Here is a 24,906-nt window from a genome sequence, read left to right on the forward strand (position 1 = left end):
AGGAACGGCTGAGGGAGCTGGAGTTGTTTAGCCTGGAGAAGAGGAGGCTCAGAGGTGACCTTATTGCAGTCTACAACTACCTGAAGGGAGGCTGTAGTGAAGTGGGAGTCGGCCTCTTCTCCCAGGCAACTAGCGATAGGACAAGAGGACACAGCCTCAAGCTGCACCAGGGGAGGTTCAGGTTGGACATTAGGATGAATTTCTTTTCAGAAAGGGTTATTAGACATTGGAATGGGCTGCCCAGGGAGGTGGTGGAGTCACCATCTCTGGATGTGTTTAAGAAAAGACTGGACATGGCACTTAGTGCCATGGTCTAGTTGACAGGGTGGTGTAGGGGCAGCGGTTGGACTCGATGATCCCAGAGGGCTCTTCCAACCTGGTTGCTTCTGTGATTCTGTGCTAGGGGAAATCCCATGGGACAGGGTACTAGAAGGTAAGGGGACCCAAGATAGTTGGTTAGCATTCTAGGACTGCTTCTTCCAAGCTCAAGATCAGAGCATCCCAAGAGGTAGGAAGTCAAGAAAGGGTACCAGGAGACCTGCATGGTTAAACAGGGAACTGCTGGGCAAACTCAAGTGGAAGAAGAGAGTGTACAGATCATGGAAGGAGGGTCTGGCCACTTGGGAGGATTCTGTGTGCAATTTGATACCAAAGAGTGACCACATTCGGGGGGTTTTTCTTCCCAACAAGAAAATATTTCTATTGCAGGGGCAAAGCAGTTTAGGGTAAAAAATAGTTCAGTTCAAACTGCTGAGGAAGGGGGAGCTCAATAAAAAGTGCCTTGGAAGGTGTGCTCTTCTGAAATGCCAGTTTTCAAACCACACTGTCAGATTCTGAGCAGCTCTACTCAGATGCAGCAAAGGTCCCTTTTCTCCATTCCCATTCCCTCAGCAGATGTACCTCTCTGCATCTCCTTGCATGCAGGGCTCCCAGCAAGGGGGAAAAGAAGACGAGCACCCTCCTGAAGACCACTGTTCAGAGCAGAATTTGGCTGCGAATACAGCCAGGGACTGCATAATAGCTTTCCAGCACCAGCAAGGACTGTTTTGATACAGAATCTCAAGATTTCATCCAGCTGAGACCAGGACTGTTATTGACTGCTGCAGGCAAGCAGCACAAAGTGCTTTGCACATTTTGAGACCTGTAATTTGGTTAGACATTCAGTATTGTGCTCTGTAATCAGCTGCTAGCACTCACAGAGAAGCAGGACTGTGTTTACAATGTCCATATATCATGCAACTACTAATAGCGTTGACCAGTTAGCAGGACCAGGAAATTACCTTCATACTTCCATCTGTCCTGGAGCATGTAGGTATGATGTGCAGTAGCAGCAAGCACTCAGGAAAGACCTTGGCTTTGCTGGAAACCCCCAACTTCAGGTAAGGTCAAAGCTTCGCCTTTGGTAGTGGCACTTGAAGCTCACTCTCCATGGCACATCTGATTTCTGAAGGTCTTTCTCAGCATCTTCGAAAATAAACTGATTTCCCTGACATTCAGCACGACATATCTTGTGCTGGGGAGGAGTCCTAGCAACTCTCACAGGATGCTGGCTGAAGAGGAGAGACTAAGGAAAGACTGTGCAAAGGTATGGCTGTCAAAACACTTATCTGTTCGTTTTTTGGAAGCAACTCCAGGTTGTGGGTTAAAAAGAAGCCAGCCAGTTCTCTGACTGTATTCCCACACATGGAGATGTTCGGTCATTTTTGGGATGAGGAACACAATATTTTGAAGCAGTGGTTGGGTTTCCTCAATGACAAAATTATAAAAATATCTCATGTTTATACCACACTGTCATCATTTGTAATGTATCTTACTCTTTCTTCAAAAACAGTTTGAATTTGGAAATCTATTAAGTTTAGATGTATATAGTAGCTGTGTCCAAGCACTGCAGCTATGCTTGATGAAATTCATAATCAAATATTTCAAAGTGAATTATATTCATGACAAAATAATTCTTTTGCAATCCTCCCAGGACTTGCTCAGTGAAGCCCCATTCAGTCATGCTCAAGAAATGAAGGATTCATCTCTCATCTGCGGGAATACTAACAGCCTCCCTCCAGTAAATGAGTAATAGCCCAAAATGAGAGGAGTAGTTCCAAAATACATAGAAAGTTGTTGTCTGGCGGAACATAACCCATGTGTTTTGGAGATACAGTTGTATAGACAGAAGATAAATAAACATGCAGAGTTTTGAGTAACCTTTATTCACTACTCCAATACAGCTCATTTCCCTGCAATTGTGTTTGATAGACACACACAATTTGCTAACTCTGAAGAGAGCAATAATTTTCCCTCTGTCACTAACATCACCAAAAATGCCACCACCTACATCATTCCTCTCTAATGTAATAATACCCTGTTAAGCAAAGAGCTTTGATTATATTACTGCGTAATGTTTCTCTAAATGAAAAGAAAGAAAAAAAAAAAAAGAAATTAGCTCAGCAATAACCAACCTGTTTCTGCTGTTTACATGGCAATCAGGTGGAATTTAGATAAATAACTTTTCTTTAAAGAAGTCAGATTCAGCTTCCCTAGCAGGGAGAGACAGATGAGCGATACCCACAGCCAGCTCCTCCGAGAAGCAGCGTGCTGCTCTTCTGCGCTGTGTCTGACCCCATCACTGCTCCGCGACCTGAGGACCTGTAGGCACAGGACCTACACCAGGCAGATGCCAAAAGAGCGCAATCTGTCCAGGGCTGCCCAATTTGCTATGGCTCCAGCCGTCTGCCCTGTGTCCTCTAGAGGCTAACCACATCCATAGGACAGCCAACAGAAGGGACCATGTGCCTCTACCTCTTCTCTCCCATTGTCCAGCATATTGGCTTAGCCCCTTGGAACAGGGAGGGTTTGTGTGGTGGGATGGAGCTGGAGGTGAGGTGACATGAATCCCAGGGTATGTAAGCACACTTCTGCCAACCTGCTGCAAAGGTGGTTACCCCCAGGAAAGTGGCAGAGTCATGAAACTCTCATGCCAAATTCCCCACTGTTATGGAAATAAATCAGGAGGTTCCCTAAAACTTCAGTGTGGAAAACACACTCACCAGGCAAGATGGGGCTGTCCTGGCACACTTGGCAGGTGAGGAATAAACATGCAAGCAGTGATTTTGCTTGCCCAATCCAGCCTGGTGCTACAGGAGCTAAGGCAGTATTTTAATTTCACTGACCATGCGCAGGCTACACTAACTACATCACACCACAAATCACAGCACTCACACCCCTTTGTATCAACCTGGAAGATTTTCTCACCCAGCCAGAGAAAAATTAAGCAGACAGAAATTGAACCAGGACTACTATTCAGTGTGCTGTCTTGCCCCAACAACTTGAAGAGCCAAGGGGAAAGGGAGCAGCAATATGGAAATACTCTAGGAAAGCTGTTTCATTGAAGTCTTCCCAGAATGCAAGCTGATGTTGCCTTTCAGCCTATTATAAACCTAGACAGAATTATGTCCCTTCTGAGCAACCCAATGGAGAAACCAACTGAAGGAACTCTCAAAGCATCAGATCAGGTGAACAAGGTGGTAACATGAGGTTGGAGCTACCAGCCAGCTCCCTGAGAGGCAAAACCAAGAACTTGAAACTGAGAGCGTCCTCAAGGTCCCAAACTGTCATCTGTCAACATCACCCTTGTCAAACAGCAGGTGACAGTAAGTTAGGCAAGGATGCTTTGGATGCTGAAAATAAATCAGGTTTTGACTAAGAGATGTCCTAAATTTTGGCTTAAATTGGATGTAGAATATTCTAAAACAGGATCTTATGAACAACAACACTGGCCCCACACCACCAAAACTCTGCCTTCATAATGGCCAAAAAAAAATCTCAACTACGGAAAGTGGAGCACTTGGTTCTCATTAGCAGCAGTCACAGCTTGCTGGTCTAATAACAGAACTTTCCAAAAGGAAAAAGCCCAAAATGAAGCCTTCAGGGATAGGATAAAAAGAACAGATATCCAAACCTTTTGGACTCCATTAGGTATTATCCTTCATTTTGCATTAATAATAAGATAACATTATTGCTGGCCACTGCAAGCAATTCCCTCAGATTTTAGGAATAGTGACACCTGGCAAAGGCGAAACAGCAAACTAGCTGCTTTTTGCCACAAAACCTCTCAAATTTGGGGGTGCCTCTGACTGGTACCACCACAGTGCCAATATTTTTACACTTATTTAATTACAGGCTTGAAATTACAGAGGGTTGTTATCACACCTGCAAAACCACAGCCAGTTTGACCTGCCCAGCACCCATAGATTGAGGAGTCACTACTTTTATTCTGTCGTGTGGCAGAATAGGGAGCGATGGTCACCCCCAAACCACTGCTGCATTCACTGCCTTTTGGGAGCAAAGGCCATGCAGTTTGCAGGATTGTAACTTGCAAGTGTTATCCCCCCGGAGGCCATTGTGTCTTTGCAAGCCCGACAACTAAAGCAGCAGATAAATAACCAATGATTCTTCCCATCAATGCCATATTTTCATGGGACGAATGTGTAAGGATTCAGCTCTTGGGTTTGGTTTTTTTCCCAGTATACAGTTTATTTCAGTTAAAACTTGTTATTTGCCCCTGTTGGAAATCTCACTTGCTGGAGCACTCTCTCAGCTGGTTTAAAATAGCATATTACTCTCAAGGCCCATAAAATGTGCTGGATTACCCAGGCTGCAGATCAACAGAGTTTCCTTTTAAAGAAGGGCCACTTCACTAGCATTTTGTTTCCAAAACTGTCCATACCCAAGATGAACCCCCTCTGGCAAGAGGGAGAAGATTTCTTGTCCTCTGGTACATTGCAATCTCAGGTATGGATGAACATTTGCATCCTCATCTTCAGCAGAGAAGGGTCTTTGCCTCTGCAAGGGGAAATGTGAGCAAGTCTGCTGGCCCACAAAGAGCAAAGCTGGGCCAATAACTCATTTTACAGCAGGCAGCAGCTGAAACAAAAAAGCAAGAATAATCTATATCATTGCAAGAACCTTCATTTCTGATTTGAACTCTTAAAGGTTTCAAGATTTCTGGGACAGGAGACAGCAAAAGAGAGCAAATGCAATAAAATCAAAGAGCATGTATTAAAATGCAATTGTTCCAATCTGGAAAACACGAAAATGTCTTGTGAAAAAGTCTCAGACAACATTTAGCTGTCAAAAGAGCTTCCCCCATCTCCAATGATTCAACAAAAATAAGATGCACCTGTAAAAAGAAATCTTCCAGTGCTGCTGAGTCTGTGTTTATTTTTACTTAAGAAAACAGTTTCATCCAAACGCAGGAAGACTGTTTTAGTGGAGACCCTCCAATGCTTACAATGTACTATTTTTTGACACAATGACCCTACAAAATTTTCCATTGGATGTGCGAGTAGCAAATGTGGGCTAATTATCGATTTGCTTTTGTTACTTATTTTCTAGAGACCTTAAGAAGGAACCCAGACCTCTCCCCAGGGCTGCATAGCAGAGGTCGAAACCTCTGCTCTTGGACATAAATCAGTACCGACTGCAACCTGCACCACATGCTGCGAGAGGCGACCGCTGGTGGCTGCTCTTCCACCCTTACCTCGCACCGGTGACGTCCACGCCAACCATCAACTGGCCGTTGAGAGAAAGGATCTCGTCTTTCAGGCGCACTCTCCCGCACTTGCCGGCTGGGCTGTTCTTCTTCAAGTCTGTCACCCAGATGCACCCAACGTCGAGCACCGGCCCCTTATGCCCCTTCCTCTTCTTCCCTCCCCGACGCTTCTCCCCGTAGTCCCCCAGAGCAGGGATGTTCCCAAAGCTCAACCCGAGAACCTCGTTTTTTCGCATCTCCTGGGCCAGGTACATGGTGCAGATCTCTGTATCTGAAGTCCCGCAGCTCCCTGGCTGCAGATTGCTCTCATCCACAGAGAAGTTGAGCTGGATGTACTCGCTCAGCTTCTGGACAGCCGAGCGGCAGAGCTGCTGCTCGGTGCCCTCGGCCCCCTCCCGACGACTGTTCTGCAGCCACTGGCACAGGAGGGGGAGGAAGACCCCTGCGTTGTCCTGCGTGATGGGCATCGCTGTCCCCGTGCATCCCCTCACGGCAGCAGCCCTGTCCCCAATAGGCTCCACAGACCTTGGCTCTGCCGCCAGCCATGGCCCCCTGAAGCCCCTGGGGCCATGCTGGAGTGGGACTGCAGATCCAAAGCAAGCCCCATCTAATCTCACTGGGATGTTTTTTGGGGTCCAGAAAACCAAAAGCACAGTCAAGGCAGAATGTTTGGTGTGAACACGCCGCAGCCGGCCCCACAGAAAGGTTGGTGCATGAAGCAGTGGGGAGTGTCTGTGGCTGTCTGGGTCCGGATACGCCTGCCGTCAGGGTCCTCACTCCGCGGGGAACGATGTCTCCTTCCCGCCACAGTCACCACACCTTCTTGCCCTGCAAGGGGGAAACAGCATGGTTAGAAGTGCCAAAAACACTGCAGGCGCCCAGCAGCGCCAGCCCAGCATCCCGCCCGGGGCAGGAGCCCAAAGCCGGACTCGCACGGCCGGAGCAGCTCTCCTTCTGCGATTTACCACTTGAGGGCACCAGCTGCTCTGCTCAGCAAGGGAATAGAAGGTCACGGTTAGCTCCTGACCTCCCCGGCAAAGCAGGGAACTGATGAGCCGTGGGGATGCCCCTGCCACAGCTCCCGGAGACTCTCCAACCAAATCCACTCCAAGAACCACCGAAGGGGCACGGCGCCACACTGGTCTCACCAGCGACTGAAGCTGGTTGATGCCGCTGCTGAAGGCAGCTCTGCCCTCCTCCATGCCCGTGTTTTTGGGCTGGGATAGGCTTAATCTGGTCACTTGTCTGACTCAGCTCCCCACCAAGCTGCACGAGGGATGGGCAGCAGCAAACACGAAGGGTGAGGACAGACAATGGGGTCCCTCCTCTTACTGGCAGCGGTGGCTTACAGCGGACTAAACCTACCCTGCAGGTAAAGCATCTAAGGGATATCGCTACCCTGTTCCCCAGGGCAAGAGCTGTGCAGGTGAATTCCCCAGTTTCCTGCAATTCAGAGAGGGAGGACACAGGCACCCAGGAGGCAGCGAGAGATGGGGGTTCGCAAACAAGAGGGTGAGAAAGGGGTTTTTTTTCTAGGATCATTAGGATCTATGAGACAAGGGAAAACCCTGACATGAGTCAAGTCTGGTCGACCAATTTCTTTTCAGGAGTTATTTTCTAGCAGCAGATGCTGCTCAGTGAGCTGTGCACTGGGAAGGCAGAAGAAGGCAACAGCTTCACGCTTGCAGTCTGCATGACTGCTGCTGCCCTGAGAAGGCAGAAGAAGGCAACAGCTTCACGCTTGCAGTCTGCATGACTGCCACTGCCCTGAGAAGGCAGAAGAAGGCAACAGCTTCACGCTTGCAGTCTGCATGACTGCTGCTGCCCTGGGAGGTGGACGCAGGGCTTAGGCCAGGCAGAAGAGCCTGTAGCATGAGCCTGCGACCCAAAGAGCATGAGTATAACAGGAGACTCTTGCAAAATGCTGCTGCCAAGAAGCCGGATCCAAAGTGTTCTGCCAAGGTTTGCCCACCTCCTGGCTGTGTGGCACTACCTAGATGGACAGGAGTGACTCCAAGGAAGCTCAGACAGGGACAGGGACAACACATGAGGTCCACATGTGATGCTCTTAGGAGGACCCCAGCATCTTCACCAACAGGGTGATGTTACACCAATGGCTGAACAGGGATGGACATCATCTCAGGAAAGGAAGAACTGGCCCATTGCTTAGTGAGAGGGACTTCTGAGTTAGGCTCAAGGAGACATAGGGGACAAAACCAGAGAAAAGAATAAACACTGAAGCAGCCTGGGCACAGGTCTAAAAAGAAGGGGTGATAATACAGTCACAGATTGACCAGCAAATAGGGTTAAATCCTCTGAATATCTTAGATATCTAATGTAACATTGGTGAATATATTAATATTAACACAGAACTTACGTCTTATTTAAGATCTCAGATTTAATTTAAGACAAAAGGGATGATTTAACTCACATAACTGGAACTTGTTGCAGTAAGACATAGATCTGGAATACTAATATAAAGATGCATAGCTTATATATGGACCAGCAGAGAAAAAGTAGAGGCGGCATCTCTTGGTATACCAAGGATGATGCATATACTTGCTCTGAGGTTCAGAACACAGAGGGAGGAAGAACTGCTTAATTCTCTGGTCAATAATAAAAGGAAAAAGAAAACATGGAAGAAGGAACAACAAACCCCAAACCAAGACGATTAAATGGATCAGGCTACCTGGTAGCAACTGACTCAATGACAATGGGCAAGTACAAGCATGAGATACCTGCTAGGAAAGGAAAGCAGCAGGAGACAGAGAGTCCCGGTGCCTTTGGAGCAATATTCTCACATAGCTGATAGGTCAAGTAATGAGTAGGGAAGTGCCTCCATAGAGGGATGTGTTGGGGGTAAGAAGATGGAAGGAAACTCGTGTAAGAGTTCCTGTGAAATGATGAAATCTGCCATATGCAAGGGATTGGGGACAGCTAAACAGAAATGCCTGGCTTCAGCGCAGTATAAAAAACCCCTAGGCAAGAATTCATGGAGAACAGTTTAAAGGAAAAAGAAATCAAGGTGACCTGTAGTTTCTCGAAGACACAGTATTTTGTGCTTAAAAGGCACAGGCACAATAACATCTCAATACAGAAGAAGGATCAGAAGACTTGGCAACATCATGAGCTTTTCATTTACTTCAAAGACAAGAAGAAAGAACACTAAAAGGTTACTAAGCAAGAGTTAAAAAAATCGTGTGAACACACAGGCAGAAATATTAGAAACATCAGGGCATAAAAATTAAATGAAACTTGCAGAAGATTAAAAAAAATATACCCTTTATATGTATATTAATACCGTGAAGACAGGCTGGAAGAGTGTTGCTCAAATAGAGAGAAAAGTATTGAAAAATGACACTGAAAGAGGCAACACTGGTTTGATTTTTGCTTTAGTCCTTGTTAAAAAATTGCCTACTATGCACAGGGGATTAGTACAGTTAATACTACTTCACATTATCACTACAAAGATATACTATCCTCTCCTCTGCCTGTTCCAGGGTGAGATCAGCCCTCTGCCCAATTCAGGTATTTCCAGACCTGCAGCGTGGGACAAACCACCTTTTAAATTCCCTATAAAACCAGCTGAAGCCATCTCAGATACCTCCCTCCTGGTCACCTGTGAGAGCTCAGACATGTAAAGTGCCAGAAGTCAGGACAAAGGCAAGTTCAGTGCCTGTCTTCAAGGGTAGAAAGAGAAGCAGCAAAAGCATGGTACATCAGTCAGTCTAGCTTCAATCCGCTGAAAAACTCTAAAACAAAGAAACAGTTTGCATGTATGTGGAAGATAAAAATATAAGCAGCAGCAGATACACAAGAGACAAGAAAAAAATCTTATCAAATCTAATTGCTTTTCATAATGGAGAAGTTGTTAGATGTCATTTATCTGGGCTTTATTACAGCTTTTGACACCGTCTCAAGCAACTTTCTCATAAATAAACTAGGGAAACATGATTAAATGAGACTACTATAAAGCCATACCCAGGGAGTAGTTATTAATGATATTCTGTGAAAACAGGAGGACACTGTGAGCGGAGCTCTGCTGGAGCTGTATAGTCTAGTTCTGCTCAGCACATTCATTAGTGACCCGGACGATGAAAGAGCACAGTTATTAAATCTGCAGATTACATGAAGCTGGGAGTGACTGCAGACACACTGGAGAACAGGATCAGCATCTAAAATCATCTTGGCAAAAAATTAAAAAAATTGTCTGAAAATTATGATAAAGTTCAGCAAGGACAAGCGCAGAGTACTACAAAAGGAAAATCACACGTAGATAGGGTTGATAGGTGGCAAATCTTCGGGAAGAGATGCAGGGTTTGTAGTGAATCATTCCTGTCAATGAAGTCTGGCTGTTAGGCGGGAAAAAAGGGTCATTGTCCCAGGATGTGTCAAGAGGGACAAAGCCTAGCAGGTGTATGAAGCATCTCTGTAGCCTCACGCAGGGCTGGGAAGGTCTCAGCAGCAAAACTGCCCAGTTGGAGCAGTCTGACATGACTACCAGTCTAGAAAACGTGAGTTTTTAGGAAATACTCAAGAAATTAGGGCCTGCTAGTCTAAAGAGGAGAAAGCATTGCAGGTGGGGTGTGAGAACACAAGCTAAAGGTCTTCACGTACTTAAAAATGCCCCACAGTTACCAGGAGGAAAAGAGCAGTCTATTCCCCTTGCCCACGGTGGAGTAATGGATGTGAATCACATCAGGTTAGGTTTAAGTCAGCAGTTAGGTAATAGTAACAAGAATAAAGAATACCAAAGCACTGGAGGACATTATCTCAGGTGACTGGAGTCTCCATCTCTCATGGTCTCTGCAGTGGGTTAGACGAATACCTGCCAGGACCAATGATTAGAGCCAATCTCTCTTGGGCTGTGTGGGAGAGTAGATCTTTCCATTTTAATCTGTCTTGCTTTTTTCCCTTTAGCATTGTTTTCTGTCTTAGTGAGAGTGCAGTGAGAGGTCATATAATGGCTAACATCCAGTGAGTCATGACAAAGACACCCTTATCATTGCTTCAGCAGCAAACATCAGTACGGCTCACAGTAACCACACAAGGCTCAAAACCATTCAAGCTCTAGAGATGATCAGACCAGATCACCCTTTGAGGCCCTTTTTGGCCTAATTATTTAAGGAGTTTTGCTCTTAACTGGTTAATTTTGACATTGAGTGGACATGTTACGGGCTGCCCTTTGCAAACTACACCCAAAGCAAACGCACTGCTTCAGTCTCCAGCCTGGAGAACTTGGGGCTCCTTGAAAGCAGCTCACAGCTCCAGAGTCCCCAAATGTCCTCTGCGTTGGCCAAGGTCACAACTTGATGTTGACTTCAGCTTCAACCCTGCAGTTAGCTGGGCAGGATAGGGCATTCAGAGGCACATGCATCCCACGCAAAACTCATCCATCATTCATTTAGCAATGTTGCTGGAGGGCTCTCCTCCTCCATGCACACATGTCCCTCCAGAGACAGAGGATGACAGCCTGCTCCACCTCGCCAGAGGCAGGCAGCCTTCAAAACCCCATTCCTCCTCGCTGCAGGAAAAACTGCAGGCGTCGATACACTGCAGGTTGCCTGTCTATGCCCCTGAGCTCACTGCAGAGTCATGGCAGACACTTAAGATAATCATGTAGGTAATTATACAGTACTTTCAAGGGATTTCATTTTCTCAAACAAAACCTTCTGGCTTTGGAAAAAAGACTCTTGACAAGCATAAATAGGAAATACTCCTTCCAGATGAAACAGGCGGCGCAGCACTGAGCTGAACACCTCTGTGCTGGTGAGAAGAGCAGCTCAGGCTGTCTGATGCCAATGGGAGCAAAAAATAGAAAGGTGGCAAATTGTTCATCAAGGGAAAAAATAGATCTGCCTGATAAAAATGGCAAGCTCAACACTAAGATGAAATTGATTTTTGCTCTTGACTTCCACTGAAATAGACTCAAGAACCACATGAGAAAATTCACCATGAGTTTGGTGAAGGAGTTGCCACCACCTTGCTTACTTTCTGTAGGTCACAGAGCTGCCAAACCATCCCACTGCCTCTCATGGAGTACAAGTCTTATGTACAAAAGACTCTGATTTTATGCCCACCCTGGCATTGACACTTGCCTGGAGTAAATCAGGCCAGCACTGGGAACGGGCAGCCCTGTGGGGACACAAGTCACCTGCCCTGGGGACAGAAGTCCTTGTTCCTGGGGACAACTTGTCCTCGTTGCTCTGAATCCCTCTGGGTCTACTGATTCCCACTCTCTGGCCAGTGAATTAATCTTGCAGCCTAGATGGGTCTCAGTAAGTGATCTGTTGAGGTTTTTTTTGTTTGCAGTGTAAAGGATAAAGGAAGTGGACTAAGATTTTCCAGATAGGATGTTTGCAGGCTCAGAACATCTCAACTGGAAAGATACTGGGGTGGGAAATCCTACTTAATTTACTGGGTGCAATAGGGAAACAATTTTATTCCTGTTCAAATAGCAGGGTCATGATGGCGCAGAGACAGCATGACCACTCAGTTTGAGAAGGACCCTCAAAGGGGATTGCTCCTTCGTGGGCTCTCAGTTTAGAAAGACCCTCACCATGCTGAGTATTTGGTTTAGGGCTCAGATTTACCCTTCTCTGCCACAGGAGCCCACAGGCTGCACCCACAGCCAACTCACAGCATAGGACAGGCATCCTCCTTTGAAGGAAGATGAAGCTTTTGGGTCAGATGCTCTCAGAAGATCCAAAAGATGTTGAAGCAAACGCCTTGAAAAACATGTTTCCTTCTCACCCAGCAATGTCAACAGCCCAACTGTCCAACCACAGAAACAACCAGTCACTTTGCGTGGCTGCAGCCTGCCCAGCCCGCGTACGTGCCTCTTCCCAAAGACGTGCCACCAGCGAGCGGAGCAGCCTGGTCCATCCCCGACCAGTCACCAGCCACAAGGATCCTGCTGGGCATCATCAAATCCTGTCCCCAGCTATCACAGCAACTCTTTCACCCTCTACTCAATAAAACTCATAAAATTTTAACTTGAAGTAAAGAGGATTTACATCTCTCTTATTTTGCTGGACAGCTGTCCCGCCACACTGCATAGTTAGAGATTGCGTGTATTCCAGCTTAAATGTATTCATCATCAGTTTATATCCACAAACATGTAGCTTCTACAGCTCCTTGCTCTTCTTGGTGTTTATCAGCTCTTCTCACCTTCCTTAGCCTTTACCTGCCCTTCTTCCACTCAGCACTCTCACATAAGATGTGCTCTCAAAGGCTGAAATACCACCCGCATAAATGAACTGGGTATCTTCTTCTCCCTTCCCCAGTGGAAGTTCTTAGTTATGGCTCAGGTAAGTAACACACTTTTTTCTTCCTCTCCAGCCTTTTAGTTCAAAATACCAAGTTAAACATAGGTAATGTAGGTGAAGAGAGGTTGCTTCTTTTAGGCTTTCTTAAGGAAGAGCATCTTAAATGATTGCTTATGGAAGAATAAGAGTATTTTCTTTAAATGAGTCGAGGCTGGAACTGTCAAAAAGCATATATGGATATTCAGGGCATAAACACAACTTTTTTTTTTCTGATAAGCTGAGCTTTTTCTTCCTACATCATCCTCAAAGGAGTGATGTAAAAAGCTCCAATAATCACTTTCTCATAGGGGGAAAAGGAAATACAGAGGGTCATTAAAATGTCCCATTATGGATTTTTAAAGGGTGATTTGTGCAAGTGGCCAACACGCAATCCTCCAGGATAACCCCTTTGGCATTTACAGCCTACTCTAAACCTCCAGAAAAACATACATACAGTTATTACAAAAATTCCTTTCATCCTCTGGGTGAGATCACTTTATAATTGCTTTAGAGGTTATGTTTGACAGATACTGTTAATCTTTTATAGATGAAGGCATCATACTTGTTTTTCTAAAGTCATCTGGGCATTTCAGCACTAGAGAAATAAATCCACTACCAGCAAAAGACATTCATTTACTAATTTCTATTCAAGTGTAGCTTTTATTTCTTCTACTTTTTAGTTAGCAACTAATAGCAAAAAAAGTAACAATGGGAAAAAAAAACACCTAGGAACTGAACAATGTTTTTCACTAAAAGACACGCTCTTGCTGAAAGACAGTTTTGCTGTAACAGTCCAAGGTCTGAAATCCTTCAGGACAGTAGTGAATCTGTTTTATTCTGGATTACCCAGGGGTATAAATCAGGTCCGGGCACACGGTTATGTTTCTGCTGAATTAGCCAGAGTGCACATTTACAGGTCAGCTTTATGCCAGCCATAGGAATACTACTGATATTTGACCTGGCAATAAAAATTTAAATCTTACGCTGGCAGGCTTTGAGAGATTTTGAACAAATCTGAACTGACAGTGAGTTTTATAGCAGTCAGCATTTTATATCTCATGGCCTCAATGCTTTTAATCCAGCTGTAGGAGCCCTAAAGCTGGATTTACTGCACAGTCAAACCACAGCCTCAGGTTTGACCTCAACACAAGTAATCAACAGGAATATAGGGACATGAAAATTGGCATTTCTGGTCCTTAACATCAGCTGAATCCTCATCTGAGCTTGTCACCATGGGCTCCCGTTCTGGCCAAAGGAGAGGAACAGGCACTCCTAGGAAATGGTTATCTGACTTGTTGTAGATCTTTCTTTATTTTTGAACTAGATGCATGACATCGTTCAAGTGCACTTTCTGCTCCATTGCCCGCAAAATGTGTGGCTAAGTAAAATAGAGATATCTAAATATGATCAGATGGAACCTACTCTAAAACAAGCAGTTAACCAGACAAATTGGGGACAGAAAAAAGAATCTAATAAAGCATAGCTAAATAAAGGCAGTGGCAAACACTCTATTAAAGTCTTGCAGAAAGGTTCCCTGCAATGCTTTCTTAACTGCTTTGATTTTCAAGTACTAATGTTAACTACATCAAAAACCAAAAGACTTGTGCAAACATCTAGACTTCCTAAATCAAACCTAGTAATTACCAGGATGTTTATAGTATCAGCCCAAGCAAGCCCTGAGAACAAAGAACAGTTCACCAAAAGGACACTGAAATAGCCAAGCGTAGAAATGCAAAATTTGTGCAGGAAATGTTACACAATAAAAGGGGCAGAACAGTTAGGTAAAAACCTAGCCATATACTTGGATTTGCTTTGAAAACCTCACCATCAGTATGATAATGCACACAAATGGCTCTCTACGGAAGGTATTTATTTACCAGATGCTCTCATAGTATCCGAACTGCTGGCAGTTAGGAAAATCTTTAGTTAAGGAAATGAGATTGTCCTCATTTTCATAAAGAGGGAATAGAGCTACAAAAAGGTATGCATCACATACAGCCTCATCTGAAGTCTTCCTGTAGCCACAATACCACTGGAAAATTTTGTAGGTACCATACGTGCCCCTGCCAGGCACGATGTGGGGCACCACGTCCTCATGCTAAGCACCAATACTGGCAAAAGACCCACTGCAGGAGGATGAGCAGCCCTCCTTCTCTTTCACCACCCATCCTACCCACTGCCTGTGCTGCCCTGCTGTGCGCAGGGTAGGCAGGGTGAGGCCATCCTCCCTCGGGTGGTGGGAAGGGAGCGAGGCTCCCTAATTCTTTCCACCCTCACCCCAGATCATCTGAGCACAAGGTGACAGCACTGCAACACCTGATTACTCTCAGTCCAGGAACAGTTGGTTTAACACCACTGTAAAGTCTACAGAGGCTTTCACCACCAGTATGACGTCAAAGGCCATCCGGTATGTCCTCTTCAGCAGCATCACTCAGGAGAAGTTGCCTCAGTTCTCACAAAACCAACCATTGCCCCTTGGGAGGAGCTGCTTGTTGTTCCTAGAGCCCTGAAGCCACCCACTGCCTCCCTCGACTTTATTTTTATATCCATACAACATAAGCGAGCTCATACACAGAGATGCATTTCCAAAGCGTATTGTGTGATATTATACCAGAATTCAGGGTTCATGATATCCTGGAAAGTAGCTCCACTGCACCAGGAACATGATGGGATTTTACTGGTATTACTAAAATACTATGAATAGGTGGATGCTTAAAAAACATTTGCTGTATGTCAGCAGGCAACAGTGAAACTTAGAAGCGTGGTGTTGACCAAAGGCTCCAGCTACCACGCCAAGGTCAGGCAGCACGAGCCCTTCCCTCAGTGCACATCGCTGCTGTCGTGCCTGTGTTCAAGTGGCTGGTGTCCTCTGGGGACAGCAAGTGCGATGTGTTTTGGGATGGTGAGGCGATCACGCAGGCAGCCCCGGTCTGAAAGCAGGGAAAGCCAAAGCCAGTTGTGTTGCACAAGGTAAGAAAATGCCGAGCCAGGGCCACAATGACACAGCTTCATGTTTGTAGGCCTATTGCGCATTAAACAACAACTAGGTTGTTTGACCTGCTCAACCCGCTAAGAAAACCTTCCAAGCATACTTTTTAACCTGTCCAGACTGCTGTGGCATGAGAGGAGATTCGGGGACAGACACAGCGAGCTTCTAAACTGGAGAGACTGCTTGTCTCTAACCGATGGACTTCATTTTCCACCATCTTTCAGATGAATTAAAAAGAAGACAGCAGGGGAGGAAGCATCCGTCTGGCCATCCATTATTAATGAGAGGCTCAAATCTAAAACTCTCTCTGATACTGATACAGAAGCCCTTTAGTACGATCAAATTATTCTCTTTAGTCCTCACCCTCTTTTTACACAAACTGTCTCCCACAGCCAGCCTCTTCTCCAAGTCCAGGCCAGGTGGGACAATGGAAAAGCTTTGCAATTTCTAAATTACTTTTTAAATCTTTCCAATATTATTTTACGCTGAATATATTTTGAGTATCGAAGGAAGATAGGCTTGCCCTTTTTGCATTCATTTAAACCAGGATGAAATGACTTATTTCAAGACAGGACTTAAAATCAGCTAATTCTCACATGATCTAATGTCCCAGACTATATCAAAGCAAACTTCTATAGCTGACAGATAGGTAAAAATACCTATCTAACTATGAGCCCCTAAAGACTACTCAATTCTGTAGCAGAACAGAAAAAGCTTGCTTAAGGAAATAAGTTATTGCAAGCTTGTTGAATGATGGAAGAACTATATTTAAAGACTTTCTTGAAGAATGGCGCCCATACAATTTTGTAATTGTTCAGCATCCTCTGTACGCCAACATGCCTAATCATCCTTTGGATCTCTTCCACTTGCTGAACAGTTCAGAGCTGATGCTGGGAAGCACCACTGTGAATTTTCAGAGTATTCCGAGTTCATTTCTGACATCATTTATAGAAGCGAAAACCTCGAGTAACGTAATTAAAGTCAGTGATGCTTTTCTGGATTTACTTTACAGTTGTGTAACCACAGCAGAAATCTAATTTTAAGTATGCAGACTCCTAGAAACATCCCCTTACTAAGTTTTAAAACAGCACAGCTCTCTCACACACAGATATGCACACAGAGAACTAGTCAACACTACAGACATACAAGTAACAAAGTTAGTCTTCAAATTTACAGTTAGGCACCTAAATAAGTGACCCAGTTTTCAAAAGCCCTCACTAACGTCACCTACTTCTCTATGACCTTGAAATAAGCACTCATCTACCTACACCTCGATAGCCACAACCCCAAATTTCTCAGTTGCAACGCTTTCTGAAGAAAAGGACTGGGCTTCCATGTAACATTTTGAACGCTCCTATAGGAATTAACTGCACACTCCAGTTCTTTCTGAAAACACTGCTTATATGAAATAAGAGACAAAAAAAAAAAGGCTTTTTAGATCTGTAATTATTTTTAAATGCTTCCACTCTTCTCAAGACCTTCCTGTGGGAAAGACCTCTGCAATAATTATTCATAGAACAAGAAAATGCAAATTACATGTTAAGTTTGGACCACATTGTCTGCAGGAGTCATGAATCCACAATTACAAACCACAAACATCTGATGTTCTAATACTGTGACTCTATATTGAAAAAACAAATGCGCCTAACGAATTGTTTAAATTAAATTTTGATAAGCACCAAGAAAACATACAGCTTAAAACCCTGAAAACTGAATACAGTTGGAAGAGGGACTGATGTAGTTTTACTGTGTTACTGGAAAGGCCATAATTTAAAAAAAAAAAAAAAAAAGAAAGAAAGAAAAAGAAAAGCTGTTTTCTATTCTCTCTTAACTCTGAATTAAGACCAGCAAAATTATTATTATTACCAGATTTAACAAGACGTATTTCCATATCACTATTCCCAAAATCCATTAATCAACTCTAATCTGACCTGAGCGTTGGAAATAATTACCAGCCTACTGTGAGTGCTCACAAACAACCATGCCAAGTAGAGCTTAAGAAGGGACTTTTAGAGACAATCCTTCCTGTCTCAGCTTTGCCAGATCTATAACACTGCTCACTTACTTATCATCACCAATGGTCCCTTTCACTTCCCAGTAAACTGCATCTGCTTTAAACCTAAGGATGTTCAGATAACAGTTTACTTGTCTACCACCAGTATCTACCTGGAGGCAATAACTGCATTTGCCTTCAACACGACCCAGTCACACTTCAACTCATTCTCCACGAAGGGTCAATTTAGCTGTGTGAAGCACTTTGACACATTGGCAGAGATCAGCTTTCCTCCACAGAGCCCTGAAAGGCAAGCAAGAGCACACGCGAAGCCAGCTACCCATCTCTATCTTAGGGAGCGCACCTCTGAAACCAGGACATCTCTTCGACCACAGCCAGCAGCATGGTGCACCTGAAATGCAGGATTTCCACAGCTGGAGGGTCAGTCTCTGCACTCTGCAGTTCTAGTTTAGCTCCTATTTCCACTCTCAAGTCAATGCAGAGGCTTTTGTGGCAACAAGGGCTCATCTGTGACCTCTGAAGGACACAAGCCACTGAACCATAACCCTGCCATTCCTGCCTCTGTCCTCTTAACCTCCAGCTGAACTACAGCAGCCTCCCAAAGCGTGCACGCCAGACTGCATTTTTCTTTCCCAAATTGAAGGTTAGCCCTGCTGGTAGAAACTGGCTGGAAGCAATGAGCTGTCACCTCTCAGAGACAAGATGCTGCTGATGCTGACCACAGCATCCATTTCCTTCTGTGGCCAGACCTCTCGGAGTGGGGATTCGGGAGCCCCAAACTGCCGCACAGTCATCGGGAGTGAACACACTGCATTCAGCTGCCTGAACACCACCAAGGATGTAAGCAGTGCTCACCAAGGAAGCCTGTGTGAGACCAGCCCAAACCTCCTCTGACCTTCCTCAGGCAATGTGTGATTGTGTTTTTGGAGGTGGCCAGATTTTATGGTTGCTTCTGCGGTTTCACTCAACCAATCCCAGGATGGTCCTCTGGTTCCAGCAATAGTTGGACAGGGTAAAACACTGCAGCCTTTCATCCAGTTCCTCTCAAACAGTTTTTTTGGCTGATTGAAAATTATCCATTAAGACAAAGGAGGGGAGAATGCAGGCTAGAGATAAAGCAAGTTCAGCTTGTTAGAATGTAAGGGTTTTTTCCATGTTTTTGGCAATTATTAAGTATTTTCTGCCCTCACCATAGCACCTACACCCAACCAGTAGAGCCTGTGCTCTCAGGATAACTTCAGGAGATCCTTGCCTCCTGGAACTCCTCACACAGACTTCAGAAGAGTCCAAATGCTGCAACCCAGATACAGACTGTGCAGACATCAACTTCACGCTTCAGGGACCCTCGTTACTACCGTATATTTGTTAGGAGACTCATTTTTTACCCATTCACACTATGTATGATCTCACTAAATCTTCACACAGTCTGGGGCAAAGGTTTCAAGCATAGAAGCTGCTGTCATGGTAGTTCTCATGTATCTCTTTCTTTGGTGCTTTAAGAGACTGCAGTGCTGAATTGAGCTCCAATTAAAAATACATAAATAAATGTTATGGTCTATAAATAATGATTCAATGCTTCACCTAATCACGTCTTTTTATGCAGTCGTCGTCTTTGCAAAGACAAGGAGCAAAGCCTGGAAAGCAAAGTCTTGCCTTTGGGCTTTTTAAATATTCAAGTTTCTGAGCCAATGTTCTTATTGGGCTGAAAGAACAAAAGAGCAAGTCCATCCAGAGCAAACACACACAATAATATTTACCATACCATAAACTATTGCTGTATCAACCAAACACTGGACTTACAGAAGCATCATATGCGCTTTCATGTATTATGCTGTTCACATGTGTGTAACAGCAGATCATATTTAAAAGAAGCCAGGCAGGCTTTCGGAGACATGCCAAAGATTTCAGACCATGCAACAAGCCTAATCCCTCACGTAAGCTCTCATCATAATCATTCTCTGTAACAGGATATAACCACTAAAAGAAAAAGACACAAAACAGAACCACCACACGCCCCTGTTTTCCCCCCAAACCTTCTACAATTAAGCTCAAGGTTCAAAGTCAGCCTCATTTAAACCAAACGGACTTTTTAAAACTAAAAAAAATGCTACTGTGATGTTGGACCCAAATATTATAAATTAAACACACATTTTGTTTTTTTTTAAGAAGAAAACAATAGCAGCATAGTCAAAAATTCAGATATTGAAAACTGAAGTACTAAACCTTCAAACACTTCAGCAGTGATGTAATATTGCTCATATCAACAGACTTACATCTGTTTTATCATGTGCTTAGAAACATGCTTGGTGCTAAAATATGTATATGGTGTCAGCAGAACATTCCCAAAGACTGTATGATATATATTCAATATTCAGCATGTATTTCAGCACAATAAAATGCAAACCACCTCTTCATAATTGAAAACCTTTTTCTTAAAAACTTTCAGCTTCAAAGTCATCACAGCATCCCAAGCAAGATATTAAGATGCTGCCAAAGAGACTGTACTATGTATCTAAGCAAAAAAAAGTAAGTTTTAGTGCTGTGATGATTAATGATGGCAGGGAAGACCCAGCACCAACAAGAAGTCTGCCACCTGCTGCCATCAACGCAGCCACTGAGCCTGATCCACCCTTGGAGGTGCAGATGGAAGGTGTAGCAATCTCTGCCCCTCGCTGGATTATTCAGTCACCTTCAAAGATCTTAAACTGGCTCAAAAACCAGTGGAAATCCCGACGTGTGGAGGGATTTCCCCAAGGAGGAGAGGTGAGAGCACCGTGGAGACCCCACACCGACCCTGCTCTCCCAGGCACCCCAAGCAAATCTGCAGCCACTGGAGATCAGTCTGTCTCAGAGCTTCATGCAGGCACTAAAGCAGGACTGTAACACCTCAGACTCAAACTAATGATGTGGCGGCACCATGAAACCATGTGGCAATTGCAGCTTTATCAGCAGCCTCAAAATGAGCTGGGCTGACACCTCCAATGCCAACTTCAGGAGGGCAAGGTCCTCTTCTGTCTGTCATCACCTACTTTTCTTCTATTAATTCTACTGAAATACGGAAGACTCCCTTCAGATTACTGCATTAATTCATATTTTGGCTGACAACTTAGATGATAGCCAGGACAGGAGCTGTCCTGCAGCTGTGCTGCAAGGAGAGCGGCAGAAACACACCACAATCCAGACCTCACCCCTGGGACAATTTCGTAGGAAAACATGCTGAATGAGACCACAAAAGACAAATCAGAAATTATAATTACAAATCACAATTAGAACAGCACTCTTACTATCTGGAAAAGATAATTCTCCTTTAAATCCCTTTTTAAAAAATTTTTATTTTTTTATTATTTTTATTTTATTTTTATTTTACTTTTATTTTTATTTTTACCAGAGCCAGAAGAGCTCTTGTATGAACTTCTGTTGTTGCAAAGCACAGAAACTCATTCAATTATCTTCATATCATCTGAAAAACAGCAACACAACAGTCTTGTAACTCTGGGCTTTATTAGGTGAACCCATTCAGTATCATAGCATTTATTTCACATATTATAGCACAATAGTTTGTAACTTTGGTTTCACTTTCTTTGTTCTGTCTCACGATGAAACGCTGGGCAAGTATGTATATGTCAGCATGCACTTTGTTTCTAAAAGCTAATTAAAAATACATTCTGTAAAAAGGAAATATATGGAAGTGACTTTGGAGGCCTAGATTTTAAGCTTCTTTCATTTTTCTGACATCTCTTTGCTGAGCACATGTAATTTCTCCCTTGAATTATTTAAATGTCCCAGTGCTTTTCTCAGAAAAGGAAAACTGAAGCCAGATGCCCAGCCCCAAGATGGAAAACCCTGAAAATACAATAGAGTTATTAAAAAATTTGAATTCTCATCCACTGGGAAAACCCAGTATTTTAAAGAGACATATTCACTGGAAAATCAGATTAAAACACCTGTACGGTTCTGAAAGTTCCAGAGAACTATACTAAGAAATCTCCAAATATTTCCTTTTCTTTTGCCCTTTTCTCTGCCCTCAGACTTAAAAAGCTGAAGAGTTTGGGTGACCGATACTGTTCTTGCAGACGAGGCTGATGATCACACATCCTCATCCTGTCAGTCCTCGCCTCGATGGCAAAAGCCCAATGTGCATCGCAGGAGGCAAGCCAGAACAGGAGGTGCTGCCTGTTGTGAGGATCAACACCCCACACAAATTGCCACTGCAGGCTTTCCTGCGAGGAACTGCTGTTCTACGGACTCTCTATCCTCCACCAACAAAACACACTGACAGAAATTTCTCACCGCTTCTACAAAAAGCTTGCAAGTGCAAACCATAACAGGAATCCAGTAAGGAAAGAAGCAGAATTAAAATAGGATTTCTTAAAACCATAATCTGCCAAGACGTATTTTGGATTACTTTTCTTTGAATAGGCTTGATCCATTAGGCAACAATATTTAAAAAAAAAAAATATTAAGCCCTTGTTTAACCCATCTCAGCTACTCATCCCCAGGGTTTCCAATCTTGCAGCCCTGCCAAGTCCTCCTGGGGATAGGCAGGTTGCTCACGACTTCGCCTCCTGCATTGAAACACCATATTTGTATATTTGCATCTTAAATCTGCTCATCTTTCATTAAAAATTAATTTTATTTCACAAAAAAAAAAAAAAAAAAGAGGATGCAAGCAAGCTTTCTCAACTGTCATATGAGAGGGATAAAAATAAAGCAGACCAGCTTCCAAAGCAGAAGTACAACATTTGGAGAGGAAGAGGAAAAAAAATGCCGAAAATAAGGTTGCCCGGATACACTACATTGCAGTTCGTAATGTTAAGATGGAAGGAGATGCGCAAGGTTAGGTTTTAGGCCCGTTATCCACGTGGCTGCAGCTCATTAAGGCACCGACCCACCCCATGGACCTTAACCAGCCCCTGGGGGAGGTTGCAGGAGTGCAAACTCCTTCCCCAACCTGTTGACCACCCTCAGGCCTCAACTCAGGGACTGAGGACCCCAAACGAGGGACAGCAGCGTGGTCAGAGGCTGTTGCCTCAGTGCGTTCAGGCAAAACCATTGCAATGCCCCTTAACGAAGATCAAGCGAGCGGGCACCAGTCTGCCACTGCTTCCGATGCCTTGGGAGCGTGAGCTGCAACGCTAATCTTTACATTTAATGCAGTAAAGGCTTTGGAGAGCAGAGATTTATTTAAGAGAGCAGACAGAAATCCAGCCAGGCTGCCCTTTTCAACTGGAACACAGTGAATCAAGAGCAGGACCGTGCCCTCGGAGCGGGGTTTTGCTTTCTTCCTCCAGCAAACATGTCCCAGCCTCCCCTCACACCAGACCCGGCCACCTCCCCGCTCCACTTCCCTCTTACACCCTCTCTTCCTACCATCATTACTTTGGAACGCTGCGATCAGCACCTACCCTGCTCCAAACACTTTGCATGCCTGAAAAGCCCCACCAGTCTGAACCACAGCAGCAGTTTGGGAGGCAGAAGGCAGGATTTTCAACCCCCTCAAAAGGGCATTTAGAAACCAAGCCCCTAACTTTAGAATCAATGTTTTCTAAAAACCATAAGCAGCCTCAGCAAACTTCAGGCTTATTCTGCGAGTCCCTAGACTAGAAGCAAACCTCATCTGGCATTGGGAAGCAATATTTTTTTTCTTGGAAGCTACACAAGACATTCATTGTCATGAGGGTGGTGAGAAAGTACAAGTTCAAACTCTGACCATCTAGCTACAAAAAAAGTTCCAAGGCCAACCAGGTCACCACGGCTGAGTAAGCTCCTTGCTGCAGCTTTAGGGATGCACAATGTCCTCATGTGCTGTCATCCCAAGGATGCAAATGGCAGCTGGGCTGAGGCCAATCCCCTTCTGCTGCGCTGGGGGCTGGAGGGCTGGTGGGTGCACACAGCCTGGCTGGAGACCCGGCCATGCAAGTGTTAGTGCTTGCAAAAGGGAAGGTGCAGGAACACACCCCAGCAGTGAGCAGGACAGGAGCCCTCCGGTAGACTGGTTTTGACCTCTCTTGGATCGTCAGAGGCAATCACTGAGCCCCAGTTATCACAGCTCAGCTGACCTGCATGAATTGTTACCTGATGCAAACTCCACTGTGTGCCTGAGCCTGACTTTCCTCTCCAAACATAGTATAATGGCTCGCTCTCAAGTCATCTCTAATTTTTACTACCTGCTGCAAACCAGGTTTCATGCAGCACTGTGAACCGTTTGTTGAGGATATTAGGCTTCAAGGTCTCGCTAATCAGCTTTCCATTGAATAATCAGTGAAAAAAATCTTCCTTAGTTTTACTTACACATATACCACACCTTGAACGAGAGCGGCTGAAGCGCCAGGAAATCTCTCATTTATGGATCCGTGCAAAAACACATGGCCAGGTGCTGAAGAGCATGAAATCTCAAAAATCATCCCTGTTTTGGAGAGAAGAGACATCTTGGGCACTAACAAATAGAAAATCTTCCTGAATCACCAAATACGAAGCTTTTGTTCACACTCTAGGGAATTATAAAGTTTTACAAAGCTAAAGAATAAACGCTATTTTAACATCACGGAAAACAGTTGCTTTTTGAAGCTTATGACCTGTTCAGGGTCAAGGCATTTCAGTGGAGCTGTGTATGGGCTATCATGATTACCACGTGTCTTCCAAGCAAACTTCTTGGACTTACATTCAGCAGGAAAATATAAAATGAATCTCAAGACCTGCCAGCTTTAGACTTCCCGTTCTCTGAAAAGCCCTTAGGCAGGGAACTTGCTGCTAAGAAACCCAAAAGTCTGGAAAAAAATCAAAGTGACTTTTTGCAGCCATGGGGATCTGGACCTTATTCTGCTCTGGTTGTACATAATTTTTTAATGTCAAATATTCTTTGTGTTAATACGCTTTTCTGTCTTGGGCAAGGACAAAGAGAGGTAAGACTTATGCTTTCTTGATTTTAACCTAGTACAACCTTCTTCAAGGGTTGACTGCCCTTTTTCTATCAGAGAAAGCACACTAACCTAGTTTGGAAGATATCTCAGTGGGCCTCTGCTTGATCTCCCGGCTTGAAATAGGGTTGAAC

At 44.4% G+C, this 24,906-nt stretch overlaps 1 protein-coding gene across 1 annotated transcript in view; it reads right to left on the bottom strand.

The window, feature by feature from the left end:
* Positions 1-6,012, bottom strand: part of PDZD2 (PDZ domain containing 2) — a 137,432-nt gene extending 131,420 nt beyond the window's left edge. Inside the window, exon 1 of the mRNA XM_068423482.1 lies at positions 5,534-6,012. Within this exon, the coding sequence (XP_068279583.1) occupies positions 5,534-6,012 (479 nt within the window). The remainder of the gene's footprint in view (positions 1-5,533) is intronic.
* Positions 6,013-24,906: the final 18,894 nt, after the last annotated feature.

The sequence above is a fragment of the Nyctibius grandis genome, chromosome Z, assembly GCF_013368605.1.
Source record: "Nyctibius grandis isolate bNycGra1 chromosome Z, bNycGra1.pri, whole genome shotgun sequence".
Taxonomy (NCBI): domain Eukaryota; kingdom Metazoa; phylum Chordata; class Aves; order Nyctibiiformes; family Nyctibiidae; genus Nyctibius; species Nyctibius grandis.